The 17357-nt window shown below is 44.6% G+C and overlaps 1 protein-coding gene across 1 annotated transcript; it reads right to left on the reverse strand.

The window, feature by feature from the left end:
* Positions 1-11914: 11914 nt before the first annotated feature.
* Positions 11915-12874, reverse strand: LOC121752872. Its single transcript, XM_042147976.1, has one exon. The coding sequence runs from the start codon at positions 12872-12874 to the stop codon at positions 11915-11917; it is 960 nt and encodes a 319-aa protein (XP_042003910.1).
* Positions 12875-17357: the final 4483 nt, after the last annotated feature.

A 17357-nucleotide genomic window follows, 5' to 3' on the forward strand; every position in this document is an offset into this window, starting at 1 on the left:
ATTTGGATGGGGAGTTCAATATTACGTCTGTAGTGGCTGCTCGTAATATTCCAATATAAGCTTGTATTAAATTGTGGGTTCAATTTAATTAGGAAAAAGCTAATTGGGTGAGCCCATATCCAAAACCTTCCATAGATCCCTGATTGGGCCCAATATGAACTATTATAAATAGGAGAATAAATGAGACAGAAATTGATGATGAATTTCATTATGAAATTTTCGTCCATCCTCATATTTTGAGTGAGGAACGATTTTCTTGAAGAATTTTCCTCCGTGAGTTCTTCAGCTCCTCCTCCGTGAGAAAGTTCTGTCTTCTTTATTCGAGTCCTAGTGTTTCGATAAGATCAGCCCACCCTGATGTCGGAATACAGTTCGGGACACCAGTCAGAAGATTCGTGGTCTAGTATTGAAGATCATCGTGGAGAAGGCGCAAGCAATCGACGATTCTTTGGAGAATCAACGAGGTAAATTGGCTAACTCCGTAGTATGCATGTTTTAGGATTTATTTGTTCTAAAGCATGTATGTAATTCAAGTTATGAGCATGATACATGTGATAATTACGCGAATAGATTTTGTCTAAACAATCTGCTAAATAGATCCGTATTATGTGATCCGTTTGTTTGCACGCTTCCGCTACCAACCCCTACAATTGGTATCAGAGCCAGTCTTTGGCTCTGATTATTTGGATTTAAATTTCGCGAAATTCATGTATGCATGCGTTAATTGATTGCGAAGCATGTTCTTGGTGTTTTGTTTAATTTTTATGCATGATGAACTCAAGAACTATCGAACCAAGGAACTTGAATTTTTCGATCGTACGAGACGTGCGATCCGTCGGCGTTCGCGCCGAGGCGGATCGCGCCATGCACGATTGAAATAGGGATGTCGAGACAGTGGGAGCAGGGGAGCTACGATCACGGGACGACGCGCAGACGAGTGAGGGCTCGTGTGCGCCGCCGGCCGAGACCGCACGCCCCAGACGAACCCGCGTCGAGATCGACACGGAGGCTGGCACGGTGTGGCGGTTTGACCGAGAACTGGCTGAGACACCGAGGCGCCGAGAGCCCAAACCCTAGGCGGAAGGACCGAGACGAAGCTCCAAGCCACTGGTCGAGACGTGCGCGCCGACTGGCGCGACGTGTGCCGTATGAGTGGGAGCATCGTGGCTCGGGAGAGCCGAGACGGCGACAAGCTGATGGCCGAGAGGAGTTGCGCCACCGCGCAAGCTCCTGGCCGAGAGCACGCGTCGCCCGACGAGCCAGATAGGCCGAGACGGGTAGCGAGGCGCTGGCCGAGAGCCAGCGCCATCCGTCGAGACGCCTGGCTAGATACGTCGGCACTCGATGGTCGAGACGACCGAGAGCATCTGCGCCTTGTGCGCGACGGGCTGGCCGAGGAACCGAGCCACCCGACGCGTCACCTGGCCGAGACGCTAGCGCCCCCTGCGCGTTGGTGCCGAGACGCTGGGTGCGTCGTGATCCGACGACGAACTCGTCGGACTTTCGTCGTTCATCGTTCGTGCGAACCACGTACGATGAGATAACGATGGAGGATTATTTTAACGATTATTTAATTATTTTATTAAAAGATATCATTAAAATATTATTATTTAAGGGAAATAAAATCTTTTTGGAAGATTTGCCTAGATTTTAGGAATATTTATATTATTATCTATATCTATGGAAATAAATAATATTATTTTATTGCTAGATGATATGGATGAGAATAATTTAATAGTTTCCTAATATTCATCTAGATTCAAGATAAATATGGTGATAAGATTTGAATATATCTTTTGTGAATTATATATATTATATGAGATTTGATTTAATATCAAATCATGGATTAATTAGATTTTTTCCTTATTTATTGGATTTATATGGATTTTATTCCTGGATAAAATCCTAGTTATATTTGGAAAATAATAATCTAATCATTTATCTATATCCTATGGATTAATATGGATTTATTCCTAGATATTTCCTAGATGGATTTAGATAATGATAATATTATTTTATTCTTATCCTGTGAATTTATATGAATTTACTCATAGATAAATTCTAGTTGGATTTTGATAGTGATAATATAATATTTTATTCTTATCTTATAGATTTGTATGGATTTGTTCCTAGATAAATCTAAGATAGATATGAATAATTATAATATAATATTATCTAATTCTTTGGATTTATATGGATTAACTCCAAGAATAAATCCTAGATGGATTAGGATTAATATTTATATTAATTTATTTTATCTTATAGATTTGAATAGATATAATTCTATTAAGACAAATCTTAGATGGATTAAAATAAACATTAATCCAAGTTATCCTTATCTTATGGATTATATCCTAGATAGATTGGGATAAAGATAATATATGAGAAAATCCTTATTTAATTGGATTTAGATAAACTTATTTATCTAAGAAATCCTAAGTAATGTTTGATATATTCTAGACATCTATTCTAAATATAATTAAAGATTTGTATAAATCTAGGTTGATTGGATTTTATTCGTCGTATGGATTATGATGGAATCATTTCTATCTAGTAATATCCTAGAACGATTTAAATAAAGATAATCCTAGATCAACATTATCTTGAGTTGAAGGATTAGATTTTATCGAAATAAAATCTAGAATAATCCTAAGTGGATTTAGATAGTCAACACTATCTTGATAAATCCTAATTGAATCTCCCTTGAATAGATTAAATAATGTCGTTAATTATCCAGTGTGTTTAAATGCCATGCATTAAATGGAATTATCTGTTTATTTGGTGTTTATTATTTTAAGTGGATTATCTGTCTTATCTGCTTATGTGATAATTATGCAAAAACCATATAAAATATCTAAGCGATAATTACAACAAGTGCGTTGTATATGGTCTCCATCAATTGGTCTGCAATTTATGAAGCTTTTTTCTAATATTATCGCCACCTGCTCTGTGGGGATAATAATCCTAAGAAATAGCGAGTTCATGAGGGCGGACTTCTCAAAAATAAATAGTGTGACCTAGAATGTGGTTTCCAATATTATCGCCACCTGCTCTGTGGGGACAATAATCCTAAGAAACTGCGAGATTCAGAAGTTCACACAGAATTTATGAGAGAGCTTGATCTTGTTAGCAGCACATGAGCATTGTTATGGGAGTGTGTTGTAGAAATGAGACTCTGTAATGCTAAATTCGGTGGTCTTGCTTAGGCAACATTAGGCGGCCATGCCACTCTGTGGTCTCTGGACTATTCGTCGGTGTTGTGACCAGTAAAATTGTAAGATTTTAATGCGTATTGACTTCCTCTGGAGGGTACAAAATTTTAATTTTACAGTTGCAAAATACATAATTGTTTTGTGGTTATTTGCGATTATGTATTGAGCATAAGTATGTGATAATAAGTTTATTTGCCAAATCTTCATTATGTCATTCATATTTTGTCTGCGATCTTAATGGAATAAACTCGAATGCCAAAATTATGTGGACTGGAAATGTAAATGGATAAGATTCTCATCGCTAAAACTGGGAGTTTATACTCAATAATTCATGTCCTCCATTTCCTCGACATAATTCTACGAAGATTGTTCGAGAATGCTTTTTGCATGTACTTGACAAGTTCTTTGAGGAATAAGGTCAAGCTATTTTCTTTTAAGTAGCATGACAAGTCTTGGTTAGTGACGATGAAAGATGGATATCAATAGAATCTGTCAAGATGATTCGATTGGAATATCCTAAATGGACAGAATATTTTGAGGAATCTTTTGATCACTCAAATAGTTTCTGACTCAAGTCATCGCCTTGAGTAATAAGAAATGACTAAAAGAAGGTTTAACCGAAAAGTAGAAAACCTTCAGAATATTAGTCATTATATTACTGTTAGAGGAAAGTAACATGGTAGATGACAAATTCGTATAGGCTATATTTTCCCTATGTCCTAGTTCATTTGAACAAAAGACTAGATATGGAAATGGGAGAGCCTGAATTGTCATCAAAGTTTGTTTAAAGCGAGTGAAGATGCTTTGTAAGTTAGATTGACCTCTTTACAAGAAGGACAATGACTTACTTGAAAATGCACTTCTAAGTAAGAGATCTTGATCCATATAGGCTCATTGTTGCAGTGGGAGCTGTTAATGCTCAATTATTGTTTTATGGTTGATGTTTAAGGCATCATAGTATTGAAACAATATAGATGCAACAAGATTGAGTATTAAACAACACATCAACTTCTTAAACAATGAATGATAAAGTATTTATGACTCTTAGTCTTAAGGCCAAGAAAATACTTAGTTATTGTTCAAACTGATCTAAGACTATCAAGATTTTAACAATTTGTTAAATAGCTTGAAAGTAGAAAATGTCTGTCTGATGCACTATGAGTTAGGATCATTTGATTCAGGATACTTATAGAAGTGCGACATAGAAAGACAAGCAAGTCTCAATGGTTTACACCAATAAGAAGACGAGCAAAGCTTTATGATCAGTAGTGGGAGTCTAATCTCTATTAACGAATCGGATAGTTATGTAAGAAGGAATCGAAGTCTTTCTAAGACAAGTTTGATTAAGTGATGAGTTGTACTCATGAAAATCTTATCATTGATGGGATAAACGTTAGATATAACGAGATACACCTTAAAGAAACTACCAGCATCAGTACCTTCTACAAAACACGAATTGTGGACTAGAGCGACTTTAGTCTAGCACATCTCAAAGTGTAATGTTGTTCCAACGCATGTTGGAAAAGGTATCCAAGTAATTGGAGTTGAGTACTGAGGTATGTTTAAGGTTGTTCCAAATGATGTAAGATTATGAGTTCTGTAATCTTCAAAGATACAATTCTTGTATGAAGATCATGAGATTTAAGGTTAGCCATACTATTTCTGATGAAGACTTGCACTTGCCAGACTACATTAAATGGCTTAAATTGTACCGACTGATGGCGACTTCTATTCCGTTCTGCCCAAATGAACCATAATATGAGATACGGCAAGGCCCGGCTTAAGTGTTTCCTACCCGATTGACGAACTCTCTTTGCCCAGACTTCAAGCCAATCCGGTATAGTGTCATTGATCCGTAGAGGTGATGAAGAGACCTCAAACCATGCATCAAATTCCCTCCATATCCCGCGAGCCCCGTCCTCTTGTATGAACAGATGTTGGAGAGATTCGATCCTTGGTCTATGTGGGCAGCATTGGCATTTGGACGCCAATTCCATTCGTCTCCATTGTAGCTTTGTATCCACCGGAATTGTAACACCCGTACCTTAAGTTTGAAATTTATTTTATGTAACGGAATAATTGATAAAATTATTTCGAAATGCTATGCTTCTCGATAAATGTGATAAGGGAAAAATTGAGGTTTATGTGTGTGGTGTGAAAAGGAATGTGTTTATGTTTTTTTTTAATTGTGAACGATGGGGGGCACGTTTAAGGTCTCGATGAAAGGTCAGTGATGAAATTGCTATTCTTTAGCAAGACGAATGCATTAAGTGGAAAGGAATGTATGTTTTATGGATAACGACGCGCGTAATTTGAGGAACGGTTGAATGAATATTATATTTGGAACAACACCAAATATAAATTATGTACGACTTCTCGTACTTTAATTTTTGGTTATGAAGAACGAGATAACAAAATTTAATAAAGGCCCGTGAATTTTATTTAACGAAGGAAAATGCGAAAAATATAAAAATGTATGAAATTATTTTGGACTTTCCAAAATAAAATTGAAGTCCAATTAAATATAAGATAATTTGAATTCTAATCACTCTTTAAATCCATCAAGTGATAGTTTTTAACTTGGGCTTGTAATTTATTTGTTGATTTTAGCCCAATTGAAATTAAATCATGGAAGCCCAAGTATGGATTTATATTATCTAAGCCAAAATTAATTCTTCCCCCCCCACGTCCGACGGTTCCTTCTCCCCCCATGATGTTCGACGGTTTTCTCCTCTTCAAGGAGGAGACTCCTCTTTGTTCCACCTCTCCACTTCCCCCATCAATATCTACACCCTCCTTAAAACCCTCTAACCCACTCACCGCTTTCACTTAGCAAAAAAAAAGAGAGAAGAGAGAAGGAGAAGCACCGAGAGAGAGTGCCGAGAGAGAAGGATGAAGCTTGAGCCACCACTTTGTGTTTTCTTCTACCATTTTCAACCATCTTGGAGGTATAATTCTTTTCCACCCTCAAAGCATGAGTTTAATGTAGCCTTGCATGATTCATGTAGTCTTAATCTTCTTCCGCAGTCAATTAAGTAGAAACCAACGTAGAACCAACCGAACGATCGCCGTACGTAGCTGAAGCTTAGAAAGAACTTAACTCTATAATAATAATGCGTGTTGCGGGTTGAATCGGGGTCGTTCGGGGTGGTTTCGAAGAAGGGGAAGCCGTCGCCGGCGATGGGCAGCGGCGGACAGCCGTGCTCGGCGTTCCCCGGTGCGGACAGCGTCTCCCGACGCGACGGCAGTAGCTCCCTTCCCCGTAGCAGCAGTGGCGGCGTCGTGGTGAAGTGGCTGCGGCCTCGCGACAGCAGCAGCGTCACGGCGGCTCCCGGCGACTTCAGCAGCGACGGCTGCGACGGCAGGCGACCTCAGCCGCGACGGCGGCGACTCCAGCGGCGACGGCGGGCGACTCCAGCGGCTGTGTCGACGCTTCATGGCGGAGCGGCTGCTGCGTTGTGTCGAGAGAGAGAGACGAGTAGAGAGAAGTTTGAAAAGAGGATAGAGGGAGAGAGATGTTGACCGAGAGTTGTGGGAATTGAAAGTCAAAATTGGGCTTTGGTGGTAATTTGAGAATTTGGGCCCTTGGCCTTGTGTAAAAAAAAGGGAAAAGGGAGAAGAGTTTGGGCCTCTTCAATTTAATCTTTTTGGACCTAGCTAAATAAATGGGAGAAATAAGGTGGGTTAAGATGCTAGTTAACTTGGATCAAATAAATTAAGTCTTGGGCAGATGTTTTAATCGTAAAGAATGATTTAATTTAATCGTGGGAAATCTTAATTTATTCTTGATTAATGTCAAGGATGAATAATTTATCTCAAGTCCGAAATAATTAATTCGAAGGAAAGAAATTGGTGAAAGTGAGTTAAGCGCTTAATCAAAATCTTGGGATTAAATCCTATATCATGGAGGAAAATTATGAGGAGTCAGCGAAGGAGTTATAAGCGTAAACGGCCGACCGGCGCCACACGCGACGCCTTGGGCGGCCGCCGAATAATCGATAATGCACGAAAACTGAGAAAAAGGAAATAAAAGACTTTAATTAGAGTGCATGCATTCTAAATGTTTTCGTAATTGAGATTGATGTGTACTTTAATTGTTTTTCGAAAAGGTGGTTCGCACGCTCGTTAAAGTCGTATCGAGAAGTTATAAAAGGAAATTTCTAAGCTATTGAGGTGGGCTTTATTCTTTAACGTTTATTTTGAATCAATATGTTTACGGTGTTATAAGGATGTTTCTATAAGTATGTCATGCCGTGTTTATGTTTTGAAACTGCCTATCTGATTGTCTACTAGAATAAAACTCTACTAGACTTTGATGGTTAATGAATTCGGGTCTAACTAGGGTCTACGCCCTACTTAGACTAGTGCACTGATGGGGATCGTGAGCCGTCCCCTAGGTCGGCCGGTCCAGTGATCGAGATTGTGGCCACAGTCTCGTTTCACATGATGGTTCAGATATGGTATATGATGGAGGATGATGTTAGTCCGCGCGGACACTGTTTTGTGGAAATGAATTTTTGTGCTTCTCGGTTTTTTTTAAAGTAAAACCCGGGATTCACACGATGATGGCTTGACATATCTTAACGATGAATGTTTTCGGGCGTGAGTTCACTGGGTGCATCAAGTACTCAGCCCCTGCATATGTTCTCCCTATGAGCAGGTTGGGCGAGGTCGGGAGGCGGAGGATGTTGAGTGATGATTCAAGAACTGGTCCGGTTACTATTATGTCATCATACGTAGTAGTAGCTAAACTCTCAAATTGCTTCCGCTATTTAATGTCCTAAGAAACTCTGTTATCTTCTTTATTGTCGAACTCTGTTATCTTTCATTTTGTAAACTTCGGGATTGAAACGTTAGTTAACTTAAATGGCATTTCGCCTTTGACTGTTAAGTTGTATTGCCTTGAATTGATTGTTTCCCCTTCTTCCCCGCTCCTTAATTCCTCCACTGGTCACGATTCCCCGTGCTTCCTATCCTTAGGAAGTGCGGTCGTGACAGAATGGTATCAGAGCCGTTTTTCCTTCCGCTCTGGACCGAGAGTCGTTTATTCAATCTAGTCTAGACTCGTTTCGCTAGACTAAAAGAGTATCCGTTTAAAGCTCAACACTCCGTCTCGCCGCGCTCAACATGAAAGAAGGCAAAAGTTTGAAACGAAGCATATTTGAAGTAAAAGAATGAATGGGGCGCAGAAAGGCGCGAATTCCAAGGAATGATGAGATGACGAGACGAGGAAAACCTTGTGAAGCGCGATTAGCGTTAGATTGAAGGATAGACGAAATTGTAAAAGTACCACGTTTATAAAATACGAAACATCTATCCTTAGATGATAACTTAACAAGAAAAGAATTGTTATGACTTTTCCTTATGGAAATCGACAGGTATATGCACGGTAGTACGTATGACGTTCTCTACGCGTTTTTATCTCTTTCTACCTCGTTTATTCTTTTTCTATGATTAGTTGCTAAGGGAACTTACTTTTATGTAGATGGCGATCACGATCCACGCACCGCTAAGGGGAAGGTACGTCAAGAATGGATTGCGGGCGGTGGAAATGTATCGCGGGTTCGAGAGGGACGCGAGGGCCCCCTTGATATCTTATGTCGCCGATTACTTGACCTTATGGCGGGATGCTCATGGCTGTGGAGTGAGGCACTATGAGGGAATCAAGAGATTGATTGATGGACTACCGGCACCTTGGAATAGGTGGGCCGACGAGGCTTCACGGTCATACATCTGGCATAAGCTTCCCGACTACAGCATGCAGGGAGACATGCATGGTTTTGTGAAGGTTCTCTTGGAAGCACTGGTCGATGCTCGTGATGGACCGCCACCCTATGCTCCTCCTAGGAAGGAGGCGTCCTCATCGAGCCGCAGCCCCTACAGCGGGGGTCGGTACGAGAGTGAGACGCCGCAACCAAACTGCCCCAAGAGAAGGAGGCTTGGGATGCGCACCTCCGCACCTCCCGCGACGGAAGTTCTTGTGGTCGATAAGCATATCGACGTCGCTACTTATGTTCGGGAGAACGACGAGGAAGAGGAGGAAAATCCTCTTGAAAATGAGGAAGAACCCCTAGAAGACGAGGAGGATCCCATGGAGGATGAGGAAGACCCTGAAGAAGAGCCCCTTGCGAGAGAGGTTGAAGTTGAAAGCGAGGAAGGGGCGAATTACGAGAGAGCTCCCGATGAGTAGTGCTTCTATTGCTGTTTTGTTAGTTTCGAATGTTTTGCTTTGACGAACTATGTAGTAGTTTCTTTTGCCGTTTGTTTTTCCCTCCCTGTTTCAAAGACCTTGTGGAAACACGTACTTGTTGGTTTTAAGATAATTAAGTTTCCGTTGTTTTATCGTTGTGTTCGTTTTACCTCGTTGTGTATGGAAAGTTGTGTTATCGCTTTGGAAAGGTTGTGTGGAGTGGTGATGGTAAAGTTGGATTTTATACTAATGCATGTGTTGAACAAAATGCCTCCCCGACGTGCCGCAGTTCACCACGAGAATGGGGCAAGCAACGAGACCCAAAGCAGTGTGGGTCCTGAAGGACAACCACCACCACCACCTCCACCACCGCCACAGCCGGAACGGAACATCGAGAAAGAGTTCTGAAAGGAACGTCCTCCCGTGTTCGATGGAATGGGAGATCCAACCAAGGCCGAGACCTGGATTCGGGCCATAGAACGCATCTTTAAGTTCTTGAGGTGCACTGAGGAGCGCCTATCGTGCGTGACTTATCAGCTCACCGGGTCCGCAGAATTCTGGTGGGAGACGAAGCAGCGGATAATGACGCAGGAACAGTTAGACACCCCTGACGTGGGAAGACTTTAAGGAGGAACTGTATGACAAATACATTCCAAGGAGCTACCGTAAGGCAAAGGAGGCCGAGTTTTACAATTTAAAAAGGGGCGGATGACTGTGACAGAATATGACCGTGCCCTATGTGACATGTCTCGATATGCACCCGAGCAAGTAAACACCGACGAGAAGATGGCGGAGAAGTTTTATGCCGGTCTGAGGCACGAAATCAGGATGGCGTTGGCATGCCGTGGTAGACTCTCGTATGTCGAGTCATTATCTCGTGCATTGGACGTGGAGGAAGCGATGCCACGGGAAAGGACGGTTATATCCACTACTCCAACACCGCCGACCTCACAGCAGAATTTCCGGGATAAGAGGAAATGGGACGGGAACCGCGCACCCTTCGACAACAAGAGGTTCCAGAGTACCCCAAACTCTTCCCAGGGAAAAGGAAAGCAAGCTGCTCCATTCCAAAGTGGAGATTTCCGTCAGAGAGCACCTCCTTGTGCCAAATGTCAGAAGAACCACATGGGAGAGTGCAGAGTCGGGACCAACGTGTGCTACAAGTGTGGTGGAGTCGGACACTTCGCCAAAGAGTGCCCGAGCAACAACAATACTGGAGGTGGGGGAACACCGAACGGACCTCGAGGGAATCCTACACCACCTCCGCAGCAGCAGCAGCGTCGCCAGCCATACCCGACTCAAGCTATGGCCTATGCCTTGGGACGCAAGCAAGCGAATGCCCCACAGGGGGAGCCAAAACAAGAAATTCTGGCAGGTATGGGAACATTACTTGACATGCCTGTTGCTGTTCTGTTTGATACGGGTGCGTCGCACTCTTTTATATCGCACTCCTGCGTGAATGCTTTAAGACTGCCTGTTGATGAACTTGAACATAAGATGAATGTGAACTCACCGGTAGGAGGCCTTATAGAAATTTCACAATCTTGCTTGAACATAGAACTCATGGTGGATGATGTTTGTCCGCGCGGACACTGTTTTATGGAAATGAATTTTTGTGCTTCTCGGTTTTTTTTAAAGTAAAACCCGGGATTCACACGATGATGGCTTGACATATCTTAACGATGAATGTTTTTGGGCGTGAGTTCACTGGGTGCATCAAGTACTCAGCCCCTGCATATGTTCTCCCTATGTGCAGGTTGGGCGAGGTCGGGAGGCGGAGGATGTTGAGTGATGATTCAAGAACTGGTCCGGTTACTATTATGTCATCATACGTAGTAGTAGCTAAACTCTCAAATTGTTTCCGCTATTTAATGTCCTAAGAAACTCTGTTATCTTCTTTATTGTCGAACTCTGTTATCTTTCATTTTGTAAACTTCGGGATTGAAACGTTAGTTAACTTAAATGGCATTTCGCCTTTGACTGTTAAGCTGTATTGCCTTGAATTGATTGTTTCCCCTTCTTCCCCGCTCCTTAATTCCCCCACTGGTCACGATTCCCCGTGCTTCCTATCCTTAGGAAGTGCGGTCGTGACAGGAATGCGGTTGGAGAGTAGTCGCCATATAAAGATGGCAATAGATGATGTGAGGCCCGCTCTCCAAATGTCATTCATGCCCTGAACAATCGGCCCTTGGCTTCTCAAGGTCTCCCATGTAGTAGCTAGCGAGAACTCTCCATTAGGTGATAACTTCCATCTTGGCACATTCGGCCCGTCCGAGATGATTGGTGTATCGAGAATCCTCTGGACGATATGTTGTGCTAGGCCAGCTTGTGCTTGAAGGATCCATAACTTAGTCTCATCCCATGCACCATCAGTAATATAATCCGCCACGCGCTCAAGAGGCCCTCCTTTATCGTCAAGGCTAAGTTCTCTTAAGGGAAGTTCTCCGAGCCATAAGTCGTCCCAGAATAGCATCTTTCCTTCTCCCTCCACCCATCGAATGTGCGGTTGAGCCTAGGCCCGGGCCTTCAAAATCCTCTTCCAAGTAAGGTTGCCCCTCCCCATGGCTTTAGCTGTGAGTGGAGAAGCCTTATGGCAATATTTGGCCATCATGTACGTAGCCCAAAGGGAGTTTTGTTCCCTAAACCGCCACCACAACTTGATACTAAAAGCTCGTAAGACTTCCTTGATCTTCCGAATGCCCAAGCCTCCTTCGGCCGTGGGTAGGCAAACCTGGTCCCAACTTATCCAGTGTGTCCTTTTCTTCTCATTAGTTGACCCCCAAAAGAACCGAGCGATCTGCTGATCCAATTGCATGAGGGCACCACCCCTAGGCTCAATAACTTGAAAAATGTGTAGGGGGGTCGCTTCTAGTGTGCTTTTAATCAAAGTGAGTCTCTCCCCAAAGGAGAGGTGACGATGGGCCCACCCAGAGATCCTAGCTGAGATTTTCTCCCGGAGGAACAAGAACATACTTGTGCGCTTCACCCCCCGGTAAATAGGGACTCCAAGGTAAAGGAAGGGAAACGAACCTCGTGAGAAACCTCCTTCGCTTTGTATTGTGTTTGTCCAGCCTTCATTAGCGTCGGCTATATAGAAATTACTCTTGTCGAGGTTGATTTGCTGACCAGACACCTCGGCATAGTGATCCAGACAGCCACGAAGCCTCCGAAGGGGGTTCACGGCCGCTTGCGTGAAGATGATGATGTCATCTGCATAGGCAAGGTGGCTGATCTCAATACTTCCCCGGGTTGCTTTGAATGTCATCTCTTTGTTGCCAAGGATGAGTTTATCAAGTAGTCTCGAGAGATAGTCCGCCGCTAGAACGAAGAGGGCGGGGGAGATGGGATCCCCTTGCCTTAGTCCACGGGTGGATTTGAAGAAGCCTGCCGGCGCCCCATTAATAAGAATCAAAAACCAACAAGATCCAATGCACCTTTCAATGAGCGTCACCCATTGTTCGGGGAAGCCCATGTGCTTAAGGACTTTTAGGAGGAACGGCCATTGGACTCGATCATAGGCCTTAGCCATATCAATCTTAATTGCAACATTAGGGGCCGGGGTGCTTCGTTGGAGCTCATGGAACATCTCCTGTGCAAGGAGCACATTATCATTAAGAAGCCTCCCTTTGACGAACCCACTTTGATTCGGTGCGACAACACAAGGGAGAAGTGGGGCAAGTCGCTTCGTGAGGACTTTGGTAATCACCTTATTGATCACGTTGCACAAGCTAATTGGTCTGTAGTCTCCCCAAGTCTCGGGTATCGGCTTCTTGGGGATGAGAACTATACTCGTCGCCGTGAAGCTTCGAGGGAGGAAGGTCCCACCGAAAAATTGCCTAACCGCATCCACGACATCTGGACCCACAATGCCCCAACAAGCTTGGAAGAATAATGCCGAGAATCCATCCCGGCCCGGAGCACTATTGGCCGAGATGTCGAATACCGCTCGTTTCACCTCATCCGCATCCGGAGGCTTCGAGAGGTCCATCAAAAGCTCCGAGGGGGGAGGCGTTGTAGGAGGCTTAGGTCCGGATCCGTAAGTTCCGGATAGCTCGGGGCTAGGAGGTTCTGAAAGAACTCAACCGCCGATTCTTTGATGGCCTTGTCATCCGTGAGTTCACACCCATTAGTGTTAATCTTGTGGATGCGTAGCCGGATCTTCTTCTGCTTCACCCAGCTTTGGTAGAACTTAGTATTTTTATCCCCTTCTTCTAGCCAACGGAGGGCCGCCTTCTGCCGCCAAAAATCTTCCTCCATTTTAAGAAGTAATATGTACTCGGCAATTTGTTTGTTGACCTCCGTTCTATTCCGGGCCGAGGGGTCACCTTCAAACTCCACTTGTGCCTCTGCAATGTTTTCTTCACAGGTTTTCAAGTTGGAGTGAATATTCCCAAACACCTCTTTGTTCCGCCTTTTAAGCCATCCAATCTTTTACCAAGTCACCGAATCCCTCATGCCGGACCCACATGTTTTGGAACCGGAACGCTTTCCCACCCGTAAAGATGTTAGTCGGCCTGCATCTAACAAGGAGAGGTCCGTGGTCAGACGCGATGCGTGGGAGATTTGTGACTCTTATTGCGTCAAACGTTTGAGCCGTCGTCTCGCTAATCAGCACCCTACCCAACCTTTCCATAAGGCCATTCTTAGCCCAGGTGAAATCTGATCCATCATAGCCTGGGTCCATAAGACCACAATCCTCAATGGCTTCAGCAAAATCAACCATTTCCGCTTGACGATTTCTGTCGCTCCCCATCCTGTCTTGAGAAGAGAGGATTGTGTTGAAGTCCCCTCCAATAAACCACGGCATCCCATCCGAGAGTTGTGTGATATCCCTCAACTTTTCCCATAGGACATGTCGCTCCCCTCTCGTGCATTTAGCATATACGGCCGATAGCATAATAGGGGTTGAGATCCAAGGGCAAGTGAACCTCCCATGTAGCAGCTGTTCCGAGTCATCCAACACATCATAATCCATCCCTTCTTTCACAAAGATCCAAATTTTCCCATTGATGTTCGAGCCCTTGAAGGACAGCCCCAACAACTTCGAAAACTTGTCCGGATTGGGGGGAATAAACGGATCCATTATTGCAAGAAAACAAATATTATGAGAACTAATTAGTCTTTTTAGGACGTTTTGGGTTGACGCATTTGCGATCCCCCTAACATTCCAAAACAGAAGATTTAATGACATGATTAACTAGAGGAGTTCGTACCCGGTGGGATTGACGTCCCCCCTTGAAATTCAATTATTTTGGGTTGACGCATTTGCGGTGGGATTTAATGACATGTCACGGCTTCCATATGGGTGGGGTTGGCTCCATCATCGTTTTCATTGTGAGCGGTGGAGTCCTCCCAATTCTCCTCTTCTTCCATATCATTCTCCATGAAGTTCTCTCGCTCCATGAGGGAGAAATACCGATTAGTGCTCATGTGATTTGGTGATTCTTGTGCTTCGGTGTTTGTTAAAACAAAGGGTTTGAAATGGCCTTTCGGATGAACAAGGTTACCCGAAGTCGGGTTCGCTGCGGGCCGCGCTAAGTCCGCACCTCTCGGCTTACCCCCACGCCCACCACCAAATGAAGGCCATTTGGCGGATGGTTCTCTAGATTGGTTGTCATATCGCTCATCGTGGACGATGACTATTTCCTTACACCCCGGTCCTTGCATGTCACCCAAGAAGTCCGGTCCCGGCCATTCCGTCCCCGATTGTGCCTTGGCCTTCGGGTTCATCCGAGCATTTCTTTCTTTCCCCTTGTGCTTCCCTTGTTGCTGCCATTCCATGTTACTATCGGATTTCCTTGACTCAACATTACTCTCTTTTGTTCCTATTTCTCCATGTTGTGACTGTTTTGGTGTTGCTATGTTGTAATTTCGCTTTGGAGGTCGAGCCGTCTTCCCGAAAGCATAACACACTTCACTTTTGTGTCCAACATGTTTGCAATCTACACAATAAGGCGGGATCTTATCCCACTTTACTTGCTGCACCAAGGGGCGCCCACAAATATTCAGGATGATCTCCTCGGGTGGAGCCTTTGTTATGTCAATCTCGATACAAAGACGCGCGAAGGAGAGTCTCGATTTGTTGGCCGTGGCTCTATCTATTTGGATCGGGTTGCCAAGAAGTTTTTCGATGGCATAAAGGGCCGATTGATCGTATAGGTGGATCGGGAGCCCAATTAAGTTGCACCATATCGCCGCAATTGGAGATTCACAATAGGCATCAAAGTCGGGGGACCATTTGAATACTCTCATCGGATGTCGATCAATGAACCATACCGGCGTCCCTTTGGGTCCACTAAGGAGCCGAGCATAATCCGCCATATCCTCAAATTGAACAAGAATATGTTTGGCGTTAATATAATTCCAAGTATAACCGCGGCAAAATTTAATATTATCTATGGCCTTTTGGATTTGGTAGGAAGTCAGGATTGAGTGCGAGAACTTACCTACTATGGCATGGCCAAGGGATGATGCCAACCTTTGGATTTCTGATCCGGAGAAGTAGATGGATGGAATTCCGTTTGCCGTGGACGCAAAACCAATATTTTGGATGTTCTCCGGGACAAAGACTTGTGGATCCTCAATAGACGATGCCCCCCTTACCATGTCGGCCATGGATTTCTTCTTGTTGGGGTTCCTCACGTTTGGCTCAGTGTCATCTCCCAAAGGGTTGTGTGTCGGGTTGTCTTTAGATTTAGCCCCAAGGTTTGTTTCGGTATGTGGTCCTTTGGTCGGATCCTTCTCGTTCATGGCTTCATCGGGAGGCCGGGGCGCTTCCATCTCCATCTCGGTCCTCGCCGGGTCCTTCGCATGCATGCCCGAGGCCGAGGGTGTGGTCAAGTCTCGGAGGGAGTTTTGGGTAGGCTTGGTCGTCGGCCAACCCAGCTTCGTTAGGGTTGCTCCGGATTCGAATGATGCTCGGTTTTCCGAGTCCTTCCCTTTTCTAGAGGTGGAAAATCTTCCAAGGATGGGCCAATCCCAATGCGAGGCATGCATGTTTCTGTATCTTTGTCTTTCCCATTTGTAACAAGGTTGACTCTTGGCATATCGACCTTGGCCGGCGAGGATCCGGCGAAGAGGGGTTGCGCCGCCGTCGTATCAAGCACCTCCGCCATGGTCCAGTCAATGATTTGGAGGATCTCCATTCTTTTTGGCTCTACTTGCTGCATTGGTGAGGGTGAGCAAGGCTCCACATGTGACTCCCGTTTTTGGTAAGGGACAAAAGCGCTTTTCGAAAGGCAATTTGTTCCCATACCCATTTCGGGTAAGTTGACTTTCTCACTCCCCAATGTACTTTTTGTCACACATGCAACGTCCAAATCCTCATGAGATACGCCTAGGGGCCCATCTTCCTCACCTCCAACGGTCTTCTCACCCATGACGGGTTCAAGGTATGACGGTGGTATGGCGTCGGCGGCCGGAGCTTTTCCGTATACCACCATCTCCATATGGGGTCCATCCTCGTCGGTAAGGTCCTTAGGGTGAGATTCCATAGCTTGTGCTTCTTTGTTATCCATGGAGTAAGGCGGGAAGAGTGTTACCTTGCATTTAAGGCTGTCAAGGGCGGAGGACGAGCCGGAGATCTCTAGCTCGGAGGTGCCCTCCCCAAAGTCGAGCTTCTTCGTGAGTTGTTTGTCCTCCGGGAGAGGGGAGGGTACGAATCTTTTCCGGCCATGGCCTTTGGTGAGGGGTGCCTGCGTGCTCTTCCTAGCCGTTATCTTATTCTTCTTGCTTGGCATTTTCATTTCTTTGGCTGAGATCTTCGGTGTTTGCTCCTCACTAGAACGGAAGACCATGAGTTGGTCCGGGATAGATCTAGCCTCCTCGGGGTCCGGAGGTGCCGGGGCGGGGTTTGGAGGTGGGTCCGGCATGACCGGTCGAGGCTCTCACCTCGTGGCTGGGCATGGGAGCTCAAGGTTGGTTCGGCGGCCAAGGTCGTGTGTTGGGGATGATAA

This window comes from Salvia splendens, chromosome 1 (genome assembly GCF_004379255.2).
Source record: "Salvia splendens isolate huo1 chromosome 1, SspV2, whole genome shotgun sequence".
In the NCBI taxonomy this organism is placed as follows: Eukaryota; Viridiplantae; Streptophyta; class Magnoliopsida; order Lamiales; family Lamiaceae; genus Salvia; species Salvia splendens.